Below are 19,371 nucleotides of genomic sequence, written 5' to 3'. Positions count from 1 at the left end.
GGCAGCACTCGTGCAGCCCCAGACCATAACACTCACGTTTGATTGTAAGCCAGACTCAATCATCTGGCTATGCACTTGCCTTGCCAGATATTTAAGGACCAATGTGTGTTCGCTCATTCATAATAGATAGTCAATATATCCTGCTGTACAAACTGCACATTGACTATTTTAAACTGCTCAATATTTCTACAGTATTGCCCCAGTATGCTGAATATTTGAGCTGCTGCACTAAAACATCACACTTACTTCTTGGCAGACTGCTGGATTACAGGAGAGATGAGGTGGAATCTGATGTAGGCTGAGACAGGGAAGACCAACTAGTGTCAGAAGCTGGCATTGAAACATTTTAAGTACATGAACACACCTTTTGGCGTTTTGAATTTGTTGTCCTTCTTATACCACAGGCAGCCTCTGTCGCTGTCTGCAATCCGCACAGGGAAGTCTGTGTCGGGGCAGTCAGAGGGCTTCAGGGTGAATTCAGTGGCTAGGGAGAACAAAAGCGTAGATTTAGAAAGTATTAGTAACAACTCACAAGTATAGATAGGTACCTTTCACATTGAAATTGATACGGTACCAATTCCAGGTACCTGCAAATTGATACCAATACTAAACAGTATCAATTTTCAGGTTTATTTGTTAATAAATGTTCAGTTGTTTAATAATAAAATATAATTTTCTATGTAAGATTTAACATTGAGATAATAATAATAGCTGTGTTGTCAGGTTGTTGTATCATAATTTATTACACTTTTTAATCTCCTTTGCAAGTATTATATAGTATATTTCGCACAGTGTGCGGCTGTGCCCGTAAGCAAGCGATTGCTGTCGTTTTGACGTTAGTTTTCTTGACGAAAAACAAAACAAAATAAAAAGTCCATATTCTGTATAGTTCTAAACATACTCCAGCTCATAAACTTACAATAAAACCTGCTTTTATTTTGTCAAAGTATAATTTTGCAGCCCTACATGACACACACTGCTGCTACATTCATGCAGTGTTGAGTGACCAGCAGGCTCACTAACTAACATGCACCCGACCGCGCAATAAACGTAAAGAAAACGGCCAAAAAAATTACTTATTACTAGAGATAAATGCTTTAAAATGTAATATCGGAAATTATCGGTATCGGTTTTAAAAAAAGTACAATTTATGACTTTTTAAAACGCCGTTTTGTACACGGATGTAGGGAGAAGTACAGAGCGCCAATAAACCTTAAAGGCACTGCCTTTGCGTGCCGGCCCAATCACATAATATCTACGGCTTTTCACACACACACAAGTGAATGCAAGGTTGTTTATACGGCCACACTGAAGGTTGCCGTATAAACAACTTCAACACTGTTAAAAATATGCGCCACACTGTGAACCCACACCAAACAAGAATGACAAACACATTTCGGGAGAACATCTGCACCGTAACACAACATAAACACAACAGAACAAATACCCAGAACCCCTTGCAGCACTAACTCTTCCGGGACGCTACAATATACAACCCCCCGCCCCCCAACCCCGCCCACCTCAACCTCCTCATGCATGTCCCAAATTCCAAGCTGCTGTTTTGAAGCATGTTAAAAAAAAAAAAGGCACTTTGTGACTTCAATAATAAATATGGCAGTGCCATGTTGGCATTTTTTTCCATAACTTGAGTTGATTTATTTTGGAAAACCTTGTTACATTGTTTAATGCATCCAGCGGGGCATCACAACAAAATTAGGCATAATAATGTGTTAATTCCACGACTGTATATATCGGTATCGGTTGATATCGGTATCGGTATTTAAGAGTTGGACAATATCGGAATATCGGCAAAAAAGCTGTTATCGGACATCTGTAATTATTACCCTAATTTTGAGAAAAACTTAATTAGCTTTAAAGTAACAATCACGGAAAAATGATGCCTATATGGTAACACTGACGAACAGTAGAGAATATGGAATGATTTTTGGTTTATCATTGACATTTCTTTCCACTTTATGTTGTATATTTTTATACGAGATTTCCAGTTCATTTTATTACCTATCACTACACCCAAAATGTGGTTTATTTTAGTCTTTCATGTATTTGTATTGTATTTGTGCTTGACTTTTTCTTCGAATGGCATTATTTTAGTTTCACTGAGATTCAAGGATAGTCTGTTTTTTTCAAACCATCTTTTTAATTGTTAATTCCTTGTGTTATTATTTGTATTAGCTTCCATGTGTTCTCTCCTGAACAAAATGCGGACGTTATGTCGTGTTTACCTGGCACAAGACACTGCATTTGGTGCCTCTCTAGTGTTGACGGCGAACCTTCACTTCCCATACTTGTCTTCTTCCCGGGTTGTGGGAAAAGTGATGTAAAAACTTTCTATATTTGGGGTGGAGAAGCCCCATGCTGCACAACAACTAACGACACATAGCATCACTGAATCGATAGTTGGTAGTACCGACGGAATTTAGTCGGTCCCTTTAAAAGTACTGAGTTGGGCACTCATCCCTACTCTCAAGGTACGATTAAGGCACATTCATTAGTGTGTGATACGTCTAATCAGGATTGCACTTGCGGCACAGCCAAAATACCATGCTGATGTTGATTTTGTTTGTGTTTTATTATTTGTTAAACCCTGTTGTCATGATTAAGGATGGGCACTGAAACAAAGTTCCATATTGGCACTAGTGCCAATGTCAACAGTAGTAACCAGACCAAAAAAAAACAAGCAGCTATCTGTGTCCTCATTTCAATGCTAAACGCAGACTCAGTCACCTGTAACCGGTGCTTGGCGGTGACATTGTGCAAGTATCGAAGCGTCCCGACAGAAGCACAGAGTCTAACCCTCTTTTTACACTTTACTGCCAACAGCAGCCCTCGTAGCACGAGCAAGTCGCCACGACAATTATGCATTAAGTAAGGTCCCTTCACGAACCCCAAGATTTATGTGCATCAACATTACAATGCCAGCAAGTCGTTTTTTCGCACATTTATTATTGTTCTGTATTCCTGCAATAATTATGACAGCTTGTTGTAGATTTGATTTCTTGTTTTTGAATGTATCATTACTTAATTTAAATAATTGAAGTATTTTCTTTACTTGTATGTTTGACTTAAAGGGGCTGTTTGCAACATTTACACAGATGCTACAGACTACTGCAGGGGTCACCAACGCGGTGCCCGCGGGCACCTGGTCGCCCGTAAGGACCAGATGAGTCGCCAGCGGGCCTGTTCTAAAAAATAAAAAAATTTTAAAAAAATAATAAATTTTTTTAAATTTTTTTTTTAAATTAAATCTACATAGAAAAAACACAAGATACACTTTCAATCAGTGCATCAACCCAAACAACTTCCCCCATGCACACTCATCCACACCCACTCACACAAAAGGGGTTATTTCTTTCTGCTACCAATATTCTGGTTCCCACAACATAGACAACACATCTGCAAGGGACACAGTCCCTGAAGCACACATGATTGTACAGGCTGCTGGTCCACTAACATTTTCATTAATTACTATTTTTTAAGTAATTATTTTTATATTGTTTTACTTTCTTTTTTATCCATGTAAATGTTTTTTGTTTATTTATCTTATTTTATTTTATTTTTTAAAAAAAGGGCCTTATCTTCAACAGACCAGGTTGTCAATGATATTAGATTTGTTTAAAGGTTTTTTTTTTAAACCAGGCCCAGTCCAGATAATGTCCAAGTCGGACTCAGCAACACACACCTTCATTCATGTACACAGAAAAAAATTTGGGAACACAACAGATTGCATATAATTTATAAACAAAATTACATTTTCAAAATAAGCATTTATGTACAGTCCAGATTATGTCCAGGTCACTCAAATTAGGGAACACAACAACAGATATCATATAATCTATAAACATAATTCTACTTTCAAAATAAGCCTTTGAGGACTTCTCATCTTTTTTTCAATGTTTTTTGGCATCATTATCGTTTTCAACCATGTAACTTTCTAAAGTTAGAAAATACTGAATAAATGTTTTAAAGAAAGTAATACTAAGTGAATATCTGTTTTTGGCCTTAAAAATAAACATTTTACCGAGTACTATAATTAAATTGACTAAATCATGATTGTCAATGAACTCTCCTAAAATAACAGAAACCACATTAAGCTTCATAAACAAACCAATCCTTAAACACATTTTTTCAACTTCCACCCAAAACAAAGACACAATATGACAATACCAAAACAAATGCAGGGTGGATTCAGGCTCCTGACAACAAAATCGGCAATCATCTGACTCTGTCATATTCCATAATTTTAACATTTTCCCTGTGGGTAAGAAGTTATAAATAATTTTAATTTGAAAATAACGATTTTGCACATCGATAGTGGTTTTATAGATTAGTTTGAATATGGCATCCCATGGCAACGGGAAGTCAAAAAAGTCCTCCCATTTTCCATTTGTGTTGTATGGGGCAGCCTTCAAAGATTTCTTTATTAAATCCAAATTATATATTTTTCTATTTATTTTAGTTCCTTTTTGCCAACTAGAATTTCTTATTAGAGGTTTACAAACTAATAATTTAGTAGTTCCATAATTAATTATTTGTTTCCATCTTTTCCCAATTACTCCAGTTAGTTGATAAAATGAAAAGCTTGAGCAAGCATCACCATACATAGCTCTAAATTCATCATACTTCATAATTTTACCATTCTCATTGATAATATCATTGACAAAAATGATTCCTCTTTCAAACATATTTTTCCAAAAGAAAGGCTTTCCATCTATTACAATATTAGAGTTCATCCATATTAACTGCTGCAAAATATCGTCTCTTTTTTCTGGCACATAAAATTGAAAACACCACTATGAGGGGATTGTTTCCTTTATGAACCCCGCCATGTTTCCCAGCACACTCTCTGGGAGGGGATCACTTGTAAAAAAGGATACAATTTCTTTTGATACAGTACATGTTTTTTGTCCAACAGGACACTTGTGTACCACTCAATGTTTAAATACATCTTTGGAACAATTGATGCTTTTAAAGACAGACACATAGCTTCAAGGTTGAGAAGTTTCAGGCCCCCATATTCATACTCTTTGTACAAAACCTTTCTTTTAATCTTTTCTGGTTTGCCGTTCCAGACAAAATCGAAAACCCTCCGCTCATAAATCTTAAAAAAGTTTTGTGATGGAGCTGGTAATGACAAAAACAAATAAATAAATTGAGGAATAATTAACGAGTTGGCAATAGACATTTTACCATACAAGGTTAGGGATTTCCCTTTCCATAATTGCATAATTTTGTCCAGCTTTCTTAGTCGATTATCATAATTTACTGAGCCTAGATCTTCCAGATTTTCTGGGACAACAACACCAAGTATGTTAACTGGTCCATCTGTCCACATAACAGGCACTTTGCATTCCATTCGAAAGGACGTTCCCTTTAGATTTCCGATCCTTAACATTTTACATTTATCATAATTAAGCTTAAGGCCAGATTGCTGTGAAAATATGTCCAAAAGATTAAGAAGGTTCCGCAAACAATGAGGAAAAATCTTATCTTTGTTAATCAGCCTTTTCTGACATGAACTTCATCAAGAACAAACACAGAACACGCCTCACTGATGCACATCTGCAAGACTCACTCAGAGTTGCAGTGTCAAGTTACACACCAGAGTACAACACACTAGTTAACAGTGTGCAATGCCAGGCTTCCCACTAACTGACAAAGAAACAGATAACAGATTTGGTGTCCAGTTCAAAGTGTGACATGATTTTAAAAATTGAGAGTTTACTTTTGTATTTTACATGAGTTATTATTTGTACAAACATGGTGCAGAGTAATTCATGATTTGTTAAAAAATGTTAGTGGCTAGCTAGTTAAAATGGGATATTGTGATTTCACAAGACTGTCTTAGAAGTGATCATTTGAAAATGTTCAATTTGAAAAATGTGCACTTAGAGAAAATATAAAAATAAAGTGTTGTATATTGATATTTATCTGTTTCTATATATATTTATTGTGAGAAATCATTAAGATGATCAGTGTTTCCACAAAGATAAATATCATTAATTAATAATAACAGAGTTAAAGGTAAATTGAGCAAATTGGCTACTTCTGGCAATTTATTTAAGTGTGTATCAAACTGGTAGCCCTTCGCATTAATCAGTACCCAAGAAGTAGCCCTTGGTTTCAAAAAGGTTGGTGACCCCTGGACTACTGCAACGCACTTCTTGTCGGGATCCCTAGCAAGAACATCCAGAAGATGCAATACATACAAAATAGTGCTGCTAGGATCCTGAAGAGAGGGCGGAAATAGGACCACATCACACCAATTCTCAAATCCCTTCACTGGCTTCCTGTTCCACTCAGGATTGAATACAAAGTCTCCCTACTAACCCACCAGTGCCTCCATGGAAATGCCCTTCTCTACCTCAAAGAACTACTCAACCCCAAATCCTCCACACGACACCTCCGCTCCGGACAGGCTAACTACCTCTGCTCTGCCGCTCCCAGTCTGTGGAATGTTCTCCCTGACCACCTGAGGGCACCACAGACTGTGGATGCTTTAAAAAAAGGCTTAAAAACCCTTCTTTTAAAAAAAGTCTTTTTATAGATATATGCATACTAGTTTTAGCTATTAGGCTGTTCTAGTTTTTATTTTATTTTATTTAAAAAAAAAATTAATTATCTTTTTATTATTTATTTTTTCAAAACACTGTAGCACTTTGAGGTTGTTTGCTCAATGTAAAGTGCCTTTTACAAATAAAATCTATTATTATTATTATTATTATGCTTTGAGGCCGCCAACTGCCCTCTTATGGCTTCTCAAACGTAATGATGTTAAAGTTAAGATAAGTTAAAGTTAAAGTACCAATGATTGTCACACACACACTAGGTGTGGTGAAATTTGTCCTCTGCATTTGACCCATCCCCTTGTTCACCCCCTGGGAGGTGAGGGGAGCAGTGGGCAGCAGCGGTGCCGCGCCCGGGAATAATTTTTGGTGATTTAACCCCCAATTCCAACCCTTGATGCTGAGTACCAAGCATTTTTATAGTCTTTGGTATGACTCAGCCGGGGTTTGAACTCACAACCTACCGATCTCAGGACGGACACTCTAACCACTAGGCCACTGAGTAGGTAATGTAATTACACACGTACGTAACAGATGCATGCGCATTAGCTTTAGGCGTTGTTAGCTAATAATAGCAATTTGAAAAGCTGGCCTAAGCCGTCATTGAATGTATATTCTATCATAACAACAACATGACTGCAAATTGTTTGTTGCATCTTTTGGACTGCTTTTGTATGTGTGCACACGCTGTCTGCGCGTACACGTTGACCGGCATAAACACTAATCATGATATTCGGCCAGTAAAAATGTTTACTACCGTAATTTCCGGACTGTAATCCGCTACTTTTTCCCCTCGTTTTGGTCCCTGCGGCTTTTACAACGGTGCGGCTTTATTACGGCTTTTTTTTACGGCTTACGGTAACCAGGGGCGCGCACTACCGAGAGCAAAACAAAGAGTAGGAGAGCGTCAGCGACAGTTTGCGCGAAGGAAGTGTTCATGCAAACACCCTCAATATGGAAAACAAACGGAGAAGTGCATATAATGCTGCTTCTGAATTAAAGGCAATCGATCTGGCTGTCAAAGAAGGAAATAGAGCTGCTGCACGTACCCTTGACTTGGCTGACGACGCCATTTTGGACCTGTTCTTCTCCGACACCGACGAAGAGGATTTCGGTGGTTTTAGGACGCAGGAGGAAGACGATGACACAATGATTAAAGACTGACTACCGGTAATACCGTTGTATTATTTGTACTCTGCACAAATGCTGTTCGCCATGTCAAAGATGTGAAAGTTTGATTAAATGATTGAAAGATTTATTGTTAATAAATGGGACGCTTTGCGTTCCCAAACAGTCATCTCTGTCCCGACAATCCCCTCCGTGGTAGCAGGAACCCCTATATATTACGGTAATTACACATCAAAACGCCTGCGGCTTATAGTCGGGTGCGGCATATATATGGAGCAATCTGTATTTTCCCCTAAATTTAGCTGGTGCGGCTTATAGGCAGGTGCGGCTTATAGTACGGAAATTACGGTATATAAACTTTGTAATTGTGAAAAATACAGACAATTGTCAAACAAATGTGTCTTGTTATAATTTTTGCTTTGAAAAATGTTAGTGTGAGGAAGTTTGCCAACAGCACCTTTAAATGTCACAATATTCCATAAACTAAAAAAGGATTGTTTTGAGGTTATTTGTTCCAAAAATGTGCATGTTTTAAATTCAAAGTACCAGTTCTGGCACCGTTTAAGCACAGGCACCGCTTTAAAAGTACAGATTTGGTACTATCGGTTAAACCAGACCTGGGCATTCTACGGCCCGCGGGCCGCATCCGGCCCTTTGTGCGTCCCTGTCCGGCCCGCGTGAGGCCAATTATAAATTACAAAATACATTTTAAAAAGTATCTATGTCGAGTGTGCAATACAACGGTGCTGCTTTTGTTTTGAAAATCGTTATTTGTATTACTTCCGTGTGGACGTATGCGTGATTGTGAGTGAATGTGAACAACTGCAATTACAAAATAAAGTTGAAAAAACATCTATGTCCTGCGCGCAATACAACTGTGCTGCTTTTATTTTGAAAAGTATTATTTATGGGCGTGTGTCCGTGTGTAACCTGCGAGTGAAGGTGCACATGCAGCGACAAGTGATGCACGGTTTACACCCGAGACGCCAAAAAGAGAAAAGTTGATGAGGAATGCCGTGTTTTCAACAACACATGAACTGCAAAGCAACGTCCCCTCACCTAAGGTGCGTGCCTGCGCAATTGCACACTGCTCAAGCGTCCGCTGCGCGTAGCAAGTATATGCCGCGCACCAAATCAAATCCCATCTGAATTCTAAACAAAATAAACATATTTATTCTATGGAATTTTGCAATGCAACTTTGAGTGACAGTGACAACAAGCGGCCCTAATGGTGTTCGTCAACACCGTTCAATTGAACACCGTTCAATTATTGTAACGTCTATCGAGATGCTTCGAGGACAGGAATTATATCGATCACTTTATTGAGCAAAACTGTTTATATTCGGACATAACCACACCAAAAACATGAGTAAAACACTTCTATCTGGAAAAACTAGTCATTTTCTGCCGTACAAACCAGGCCAAAACCAACTTGTCATCTGTCACCAACACGCATAGCACTAAACCACTGGTGCGTTTAAGGCCACACAAAAAGTCGGACAACTCAAACACCACACAAAGTTACACTATGACTCCTCAGTCATACGTGTGCTTATTTTACTGTCATTTATTATTAATGTTAATTTATATATATTAGTCATGGAATGCTGTTACACACACTATGTTGAAGTATTACTATTATTATTATTATTATTTATCTTACGGTATATATCAAAAATAATATTGAGCAAAATTTAATTGAAATATTGTCGATGTGGCCCTCCAGCAGTGCTCGGGTAGCTCATGCGGCCCCCGGTAAAAATTAATTGCCCACCCCTGGGTTAAACGATACCCATCCCTAGTCATGGGTAAGTTGTTAAATCTCCGGAATTGTGTGCAACAAATAGGAATGAGTACTGAATCCGCTGGTCGAACCAGGCATGGATTCACGTAAAATCCACAATGCCATACTACAGTACTTGGGTATGTTGGAATGCCCAGCTGCCGACTGAGCCCGCTCTTTGCACTTTGGCACTTGGCGATAACTCCAGCAAACTATCTCTAGGTAATTTTTTCAATCCCATCCATCCATCTTCTTCCGCTTATCCGAGGTCGGGTCGCGGGGGCAGCAGCCTAAGCAGGGAAGCCCAGACTTCCCTCTCCCCAGCCACTTCGTCCAGCTCCTCCCGGGTGATCCCGAGGCGTTCCCAGGCCAGCAGGGAGAGATAGTCCCGTGGCCTCCTACCGGTCGGGCGTGCCCTAAACACCTCCCTAGGGAGGCGTTCGGGTGGCATCCTGACCAGAGGCCTGAACCACCTCATCTGGCTCCTCTCGATGTGGAGGAGCAGCGGCTTTACTTTGAGCTCCCCCCGGATGACAGAGCTTCTCACCCTATCTCTAAGGGAGAGCCCCGCCACCCGGCGGAGGAAACTCATTTCGGCCGCTTGTACCCGTGATCTTGTCCTTTCGGTCATGACCCAAAGCTCATGTACCATAGGTGAGGATGGGAACGTAGATCGACCGGTAAATTGAGAGCTTTGCCTTCCGGCTCAGCTCCCAACAAAGAAATTGACTCAAAACACTCCAACAATGTAAAGTAAGGCTCAACTTTTCTAAAAAAAATCTGCTAGCTTGATGCTAATATACATTGGCTTTGCTATTGAAATGCTACTGATTAGCATTAGCAATTTTACATGGCGAGTTCAACACCTCCTAATTTGACAATTTGAAATACCCCTTGAAAGTAAAACTTTGTCTTTTGGACATGTACCTCAGGACTGGCTGAAGGAAGATAAACACTTAATGAATATCCTAATGGTGGCTTGTAAAAAGACCATTACTAGGAAATGCATATCCCAGGAGAGCCCAACTTTGAAGCAATTGAGGGAAACAACAATGGACATAAGGTATATAAAATGGAGAAGATAACTGCCTTTATTAATTATAAATTGGAGAAATTTACTTCATACTGGGAAAACTGGGTCAATTATGTCACGCCCCATAAGCCTGACTTTAATTTTTCGAATTAGTGATTGTACTGCTTAAAAAAAAAAAAAAAAGAAAAAAAAAGAAGAAAAAGATTACTCCCTATATATGTGTATGTGTATGTATATATGTATGTATGTAATTGTGTATGTATATATATATATATATATATATATATATATATATATATATATATATATATATATATATATATATATATATATATATATATATATATATATATATATATATATATATATATATATATATATACATATACCGTATATGTATCTGTTTATATTTTTATTTGTCATTTTCATTTTATTTCTGATTATTATTATTAATGTATTATTTTTTCTTTGTTTTTTCCATTTAATTGATGTATTTGTAGATATGACTTTGTTTTTTTTTGCTGTTTCTTTCTTTTTTTGGGGGGGGGGGTGGGTGGTATGGTTGGGATACAAACAAAAAATATGTGAATATGATGTAACGGATAGGAATGTCTGATGCTGGATGTCAATGAAAAAAAAACAAAAAAAAAGAAGAGAAAAAAAGAAAAAAAAAGAAATGCTACTGATTAGCATTAGCGATTTTACATGGCGAGTTCAACACCTCCTAATTTGATAATGAAAACTAAGATGCACGTTACAATCAAACAGCTGGTGCATAATACATACAATACCTACAGTATTAACACTTTTTAGGGCGCAAAAAAAACCCCCAAAAAAACCACCATAAACTATTCACAAGTGCTATGCCATCTAACGTCTTGGACTTGCAACCGTGATTGCAACTTAATGTCATACTTGTAAATGATACATGTGATGATAAAACAAGATATAATAACTGGAGAACAATTATCATAATCAGTTCATTTTGAAATATTGCAATAAAAAACTAGTTTATTACCAAAACCAATTATATTTATTAACACATACACTTGGTACCACATCGGTTCAAATGTGAACTGTACCAATCCCAAGCTACAAAAAAGGAAGAAAACTCCAGTGCTGTCTACTTTAGGATATACAATAAGAATCTCCATTTTTTTAAGACCACAAATTGTTGTTTTTAGCTTTGCGCTGTCAGTCAAAAAAAAAAAGCAGACACCTATTTTGACAGTAATTGCACGTTTTAGGGATTTTTATAAGACGCAGTGCAGATGTAAATAGAGCTTGTTTCATGTTTTAAAAAAAAGTTACAAAGACAGAGACATAATTATGCTGGGATTATATATCAGGAGATAAAGGAGGAGTGACGAATACTAATATGCTCCAAGTGTGATTAGCGCAGCGGGCCCCGCCTGAATGGAGCTTAGAATATAAAGTTACCCAATTAAAGGGTGAGTAATAGCGCCTCTAATAGATCAGTGATTATTATTAATGAGGGAACGAAATGTAATGAAAGACGGCTTTGACAGAAACGCTATTGTGGAATGCATTCAGTAACTTTGTTAAGACAAAATGGCAAAAAAAGGGAACAGCCACTGAATTAAGGCCTGCAACAGTGGTTTAGTGCATCGCTGCATATTATAGTTATCCCAGATACCATGCAAACTTGCCCCTTCGTGGTGTTGAGCACCAAAGGGACGACATCCGAGTAAGTTCATATTATGTTGTGAATCTCCCATCCCGCCGCAGTACCCCTAAAAGGTGCTAACAGTTTTCAAGGATTGTGAGATGAGCATTGTGTCAGAACCATTACAAGATGGGAACATTGTGGTCATAAAGGGATAGACGTGGTCAGCAGTAGTTGGTAATACGAGCCGCTGCGTGCCTGGAAAATATCCCACTATTATCAGGCATAGGGTGGATTTGTGCGTCTTTGCTGTACAAGTCTTGACCTGAGCAGCAGGATGTTCCGAAAAGTCCAACAAGAACTAGCACAACATATCATACATACAGTATCTAGGGAAAGAGTACATCCCTCATATTACACACTATTTTATTACTGTGAATCTTCTCAAGGGGAAATCCTATAGAAATTAAACTTGGATGTACTTTAGAGTAGTCAGTGTACAGATTGCACAGCAGGATACATTTACAGCCATTGTTACTGAAGCTTACTCCTTCGAAGGAATCAAAGTACTATCTATCTATCTATCTATCTATCTATCTATCTATCTATCTATCTATCTATCTATCTATCTATCTATCTATCTATCTATCTATCTATCCTTATCATGCTCGTCTTCAGAACGTCACAGTACACGTTGAAATGAACATTTCCTCTCAATGAACCGCAGCTCCCCAGGGCCGATAGCTCAAATGGAGCGCCAGACCATGACACGAGCACCACCATGGCTGACTGTAAGCAAGCCACATTAACTTGCGACTCACTTGGGTTGCCAGCTATTTAGAAAATAATGGCTGAGTGTTGACTCGTTTTCAGTGGATAGTAACAATGATATACAAGCCGTACACTGATTACTTTTACATATATTCTCTCTTCTATTAACGTTGTTGCCCTAGGGTAAACTGGGTATAACACATGGCACACTGACAAAGCTTAAGCTATTGTTACTATAACAATCTACAAGGTTAATGTAGGTTGCTTATCTTTCTTCCCCTCCATTTTTTGCATTCTTTCGTATCTCAAGTTATCATTACTTATATGTATTGTTGCATTTGAACAATTGTATTGTTGATAATAAAGGTAAAGTATTGGTATTGTTTATTATCAATAGCACTATTTCTATTGGTATTCATATTGCTCCATTTTTAGTGTAATAATGCTCATTGTCATTTCTGTATTATTTTTTATTTTCGCTAACTGCTTATCTGCTATTACTTTTACCATCATATTTGTACATGTCATATTTGCTGATGTTGCTCTGTTGTTGTTGTTGTTGTTGTGTTTGCTGTTGTTGTTTTTGTCTCTCTGTCTGATCCCCCTCTTGTCCCCACAATTCCCCCCTCTGTCTTCCTTTTTTTCTCTTTCTATCCCCTCCTGCTCCGGCCCGGCTGCACCAAATGATAATATAAATACATTTAATAAAGTCAAAATACAAATAAGGCAACAAGAGAAGTATCCTACACTTCTCATTTGTAAAGTAAATCTGAACAGCCGATATGGGCATCTACATCTACTATATGATTTACCTGAGAAGCTGGGCAGGACATTATAAAAAAACAAAAAAACAAAAAAACAAAAAAAACAAAAAACAAAAAACAAAAACAAAAACAAAAACAAAAAAAAGCATATATTCTCTTGTAAAGTGTGTGAGGCTTGTATTCACGTCAGATTAGAATTGGAAGTATTCCCACTTGTGGTTGCGTGTAGATTTTATGTGTTAAAATTGTTATTTTGATGCACATTAGCATGAGTGTAGCTAATAATACAATCAAAAAAATTGTTACCAATGAACTTGTTTTCTTCCGGAAGGTGAAGCTCACTGTTCAGCTCCAAATCTCCCGTCCAGCGCACCATCCACTCCGCCTGGATGTCTGTAAGGAGCAAAGACACAGCACAATGAACTTCTGTTTTAAATACGGGTTGTCAAAAGTATTGATAGCTTGATACCGGCACACAAAAAATACACTAATACCTGTTTTTTTTCGGTACCGTCAGTATCAAATACTGTACAATACCTTTTCTTGCCTGATTCAGCGCCGAAAAAGAAGCCTTTGAACTGTTTAAACTGTTTTTAACTTTTTAACTTTAACTGCCTTTTATCTAACAAATTGCTCTTAAATGATAATTTTGATCTGCTCTTTTTTATGTGTGTGTATGTATATATATATATATATATATATATATATATATATATATACACACACACATATATATATATATATACACACACACACATTATATATATAATATATATATGTATATATGAATAATGTGTGTATATATATATATATATATATATATATATATATATATATATATATATATATATATATATATATACACATATATATATATATGTAATAATAATAATAGATTTTATTTGTAAAAAGCACTTTACATTGAGTAAACAACCTCAAAGTGCTAGTGTATTAAAAAAAATAAAATAAAAAATAAAAAGATAAATATATGTATGTGTATATATATACACATACATATATACATACATACATACATACACACATATATATATATATATATATATATATATATATATATATATATATATATATATATATATATATATATATATATATATATATATATATATATACATACATTATATATATATATATATATATATATATATATATATTAGGGCTGCAACTAACAATTAATTTTATAATCGATTAATCTGTCGATTATTACTTCGATTAATCGATTAATAATCGGATAAAAGAGACAAACTACATTTCTATCCTTTCCAGTATTTTATTGAAAAAAAACAGTATACTGGCACCATACTTATTTTGATTATTGTTTCTCAGCTGTTTGCAAATGTTGCAGTTAATAAATAAAGATTTATTTAAAAAATAAAAAAAATAAAAAATAAAAAAAAATTTAATTTTTTTTTTAAAGCCTCTGTGCATGCGCATAGCATAGATCCAACGAATCGATGACTAAATTAATCGGCAACTATTTTTATAATCGATTTTAATCGATTTAATCGATTAGTTGTTGCAGCCCTAATATATATATATATATATATATATATATATATATATATATATATATATATAAATACACATACATATATATACACATACCGGTAAATATACACACATTTATACATAAGTAAATAAGTATATACATATACATACTGTATATACTTATATATATATATATATATATACACAAAATATTTTATATCTGCGGCTTAGGGTGCAGCTAATACATGTAAAAATATTTATTTATTCTAAAATTTGGTGGGTGGGGCTTAAATACAGTGCACTCTATAGCCCGGAAAGTACGATAGTTGAAAACACCACACAGTGGTTGTTGTTGTTTTAGAAAGTAAAATATTTGACTATTGTTATTTATAAGCATATTTATGAGCACAATATTTGTTTTACTATACTGCTGTACTTTTTTTTTATGTATAGTTACCGCTTGCCAGCTGCTACTGCAAATTGAATTCTGTGCAAAAAGATGCTGAAGCACAGTGATCCTAAAACTCGACAGTGTGAAACAGTTTTTAATAAAGTAGTGCATTTAAAAGGTATATGGGTGCATTTTTTTTTAAATATTTGTAGCACAAAATTAAATGAGTATCAAGACTGGTAGAAATTATTAAATTATTCATTATTAAAAAATATTGGTATCGACAATTGAAATTCCGGTACAGTGACCAACCTAGTTCCAAAGCAAATAAAAAGCTTCTTCTACTACAATTGCACGCTCGTTTGTTGCATTTTTCAAATGGCGTGATGGTAGTTTAACACTATAGTGTGCCATTGAAGCGACAGAGATAAATGGCTGGACTACTTCACAGCAGCGAGGACACTGCTGCAGGAAGAGGAAAAGACAATGTATTCATGTGGGTTGTTGGACCACACACACACACGCACGAACGCACGCACACCTTCCACGCTGTATTGTGTTCCAAACCACTTCTCCCTGAGGGGACACTGGCCCTCATGTTCTGGTGACAACAGCATCAGGTTGGCTTTCTCGGGGGTGAGCAGGGACAGTGCTGCGCCAATCACCTGCACACAAACACACATGCAGGGACAAATTTCAGTTTTTTCCATGTGTAAATTTGTGTTGTTTATGCAGGAACAATCTCAGACGGCGGGAAGCAAGCAACTTTTATTCAAAGCTTCAATTTCACTTTCCATACCAAGCAATCTGCACAAGGGGACAAACACACACAGACAACAATGACTAGACTGAAAATACGTGTTTTTAAGCTGAAAGTGAAGTTGCTGACCTCTGGACTAAACTCAAACATCAGCTGGTCTCCTGTCAGAAAGTCCTCTTTGGGGAACAGCTGCATGTTCTCACAGATGTCCTCCACGTATTCTATAGGGTCAGTCTGCCAAACACAAAATGGAACACAGCTTTACAGTAAAACGCGACGGGTACACGTGACTCAAACTGAGCGAGCGGCAGAGAGCAATTTGGACCCTTACCTCCTCCTGGTAACGGAACTCATTGGCCTCAATCCTTTGAATCTCTTCATATATCCTGATAGCAATAAAAGAAGGACAATTCCTTGTTTTATTGACTACACAGACACTCATATGTCAAAATAAATAAACCAAAGCACACACAGTCTAATTTGCTTTTCCAAAACCAAACAGTGTAGCTGGAAACTACCAAAACCGTGTTGTCTTTAGGGATGGTTACCAAATCCGGTACTTTTTTTTAGCACAGATTGAATTCCGCTGGTCCTACCAGGCATTGATTGCCGTAAAACCTAACAGTGCCATGTTACTGTACCCGGGTTGCTCGTGACATCACACTTTGGCACTTGCCGATTACTCCAGCAGCACATAGAGCGGACTCAGCCAAACTACCTCTCGATAATGTTGCAATTGTCAATGCCAAAAAATAAATTGATTCAAAAAATGCTCCATTTTATAAGTGAAATAATGCTTCACGTTTCAAAAAATGCGCTAGCTTGATGCTGACATACATTGGCTTTGCTATTACCATGCTGCTGATGAGCATTAGCGATTTTACATGACGATTTCAACACCTCCAAATTTGTTAATTGGAACTACGTTTAAAATCAAACAGCTGGTACATAGGAAGTACAATACTCACAGTATTAACACTTTTTAAGGTCCAATAAAAGACTAAACAGCAAAGACTGAACTGACAAGCCAACACACCATAAAATAAACACTACTGCCATCAAACGTCTTGGGCTTGCAACTGCAATTGAGACTCCAAAGTGCAAAAATATTACATTATATACCAACTAGACAGCATTTATCATACCGTATTTTTCGGACTATAATCGCAGTTTTTTTCATAGTTTGGCCGGGGGTGTGACTTATACTCAGGAGCGACTTATGTGTGAAATTATTAACACATTACCGTAAAATATCAAATAATATTATTTAGCTCATTCACGTAAGAGACTAGACGTATAAGATTTCATGGGATTTAGCGATTAGGAGTGACAGATTGTTTGGTAAACGTATAGCATGTTCTATATGTTAAAGTTATTTGAGTGACTCTTACCATAATATGTTACGTTAACATACCAGGCACGTTCTCAGTTGGTTATTTATGCCTCATATAACGTACACTTATTCAGCCTGTTGTTCACTATTCTTTATTTATTTTCAATTGCCTTTCAAATGTCTATTCTTGGTGTTGGGTTTTATCAAATAAAATTCCCAAAAAATGTGACTTATACTCAGTGCAACTTATATATGTTTTTTTCCTTCTTTATTATGCATTTTCGGCCGGTGCGACTTATACTCCGAAAAAAACGGTAATCAGCTCATTTTTGAATGTCGCAATAAATAAATAAAAATTCTTATAAAAATCAATATTTATTAACACACACAAAAGTACCGAAAATTGGTATCGTTGAGTACTGGTATCGATTCTCAGGTACTGGAAATTGGTACAGTATCTATTAAAATGTGAACGGTACCCCTCCCTAGTTGTCTAAAAAAATGTGTTGACTCGAGACACGCAGGAAATGCAGGAGATCAAAGGTCTGCTATGAACTATTTTATCCAAGAGGAGACTGAGGGCAGCAAGAAACGCAGCGCTTCAAAGTACAGCAATAGCCAAGCCAGTGCTTGTCAATTAATTTTTGTCATGCCCCTCCTTGAGGACATCATTTTTTTCTAAGCTTCAAATCTTTTTGAATCCTTTGCCACAATCTTGGCACATCTATCTTTGGGCAGTTTCGCACAATCCTCTTTGCAGCACCTCATAAGCTCCATCAGATTGGACGGAAAGTGTTGGTTTTCATCCGGGATGTCTCTGTACATTGCTGCTTTTATCTTTCCCTCCATCCTGACTTATGTCCCACTTCCTGCCACTGTAAACCATCCCACAGCATGATGCTGCCGCCATCATGCTTCACTGTAGGGATGGTATCGGCCCTGGGTTCCTGACATGAAACATGATGCCTGACATTCACGCCAAAGAGTTCAAGCTTTCTCTCATCAGACCAGATGCATTTTTTCCCTCAACGTTTTACTAAGAAATGACTTCTATCTGGCCAGTCTACCATACAGGCCTGATTGGTGGTTTGCTGCAAAGATGGTTGTCCTTCTGGAAGGTTGTCCTCTCTCCAAAGAGGAATGCTGTAGTTCTGACAGAGTGACCATCGGGTTCTTGGTCACCTTCCCCACTAGACTAAGATGAATGCAGCAATGTACAGAGACATCCTGGATGAAAACCAACACCTCCCATCCAACTTAATGGAGCTTGAGAGGTGGCATCGTATTTAAAAAGACTTGAGGCTGTAGTACATTTATACTTACATTTTCAGTTTTTTATTTTTAATAAATCTGAAAAAAATTCTACATTTTTGTTTTTTCTGTCAGTGTACATTAATGAGAAATAAAATGAACACTTTTTTATTTTAGCAAATGGCTGCAATGAAACAAAGAGTGGAAAATTTAAAGGGGTCTGAATACTTTCCGTACCCACTGTATGTCGAACGTGTATGCTATTGTGTGCTTAGCTGTTGTGTAGCTGCTAGCTCTTAGTAGCCTATTGCCTACCTCGTTTACCAGGCCTGGCCCTAACCAATCTGGCGCCCTAGGCAAGATTTTAGGTGTCGCCCCCCCCCCCCACATCGGCAGTGAAGTGTATATACTCACAAGAAACCGAATAGCTTTGTCTT

At 37.0% G+C, this 19,371-nt stretch overlaps 1 protein-coding gene across 5 annotated transcripts in view; it reads right to left on the bottom strand.

Moving 5' to 3' along the window:
• The window catches only part of LOC133646207 (nardilysin-like), a 90,077-nt gene that overhangs the window by 27,444 nt on the left and 43,262 nt on the right, over positions 1-19,371 (bottom strand). For all 5 annotated transcript variants that reach the window (XM_062041353.1, XM_062041352.1, XM_062041355.1 and 2 more), the window contains 6 exons: positions 16,682-16,736; positions 16,480-16,584; positions 16,132-16,255; positions 13,997-14,083; positions 365-484; positions 247-298 (listed from right to left, as the gene is read on the bottom strand). In XM_062041353.1, coding sequence (XP_061897337.1) covers positions 247-298; positions 365-484; positions 13,997-14,083; positions 16,132-16,255; positions 16,480-16,584; positions 16,682-16,736 — 543 coding nt within the window. The remainder of the gene's footprint in view (positions 1-246; positions 299-364; positions 485-13,996; positions 14,084-16,131; positions 16,256-16,479; positions 16,585-16,681; positions 16,737-19,371) is intronic.

The sequence above is a fragment of the Entelurus aequoreus genome, linkage group LG03 (assembly GCF_033978785.1).
Source record: "Entelurus aequoreus isolate RoL-2023_Sb linkage group LG03, RoL_Eaeq_v1.1, whole genome shotgun sequence".
Taxonomy (NCBI): Eukaryota; Metazoa; Chordata; class Actinopteri; order Syngnathiformes; family Syngnathidae; genus Entelurus; species Entelurus aequoreus.
The sequence above is the reverse complement of the archived record's forward strand: the minus strand, read 5'-3'. Positions and strand labels throughout refer to the sequence as shown.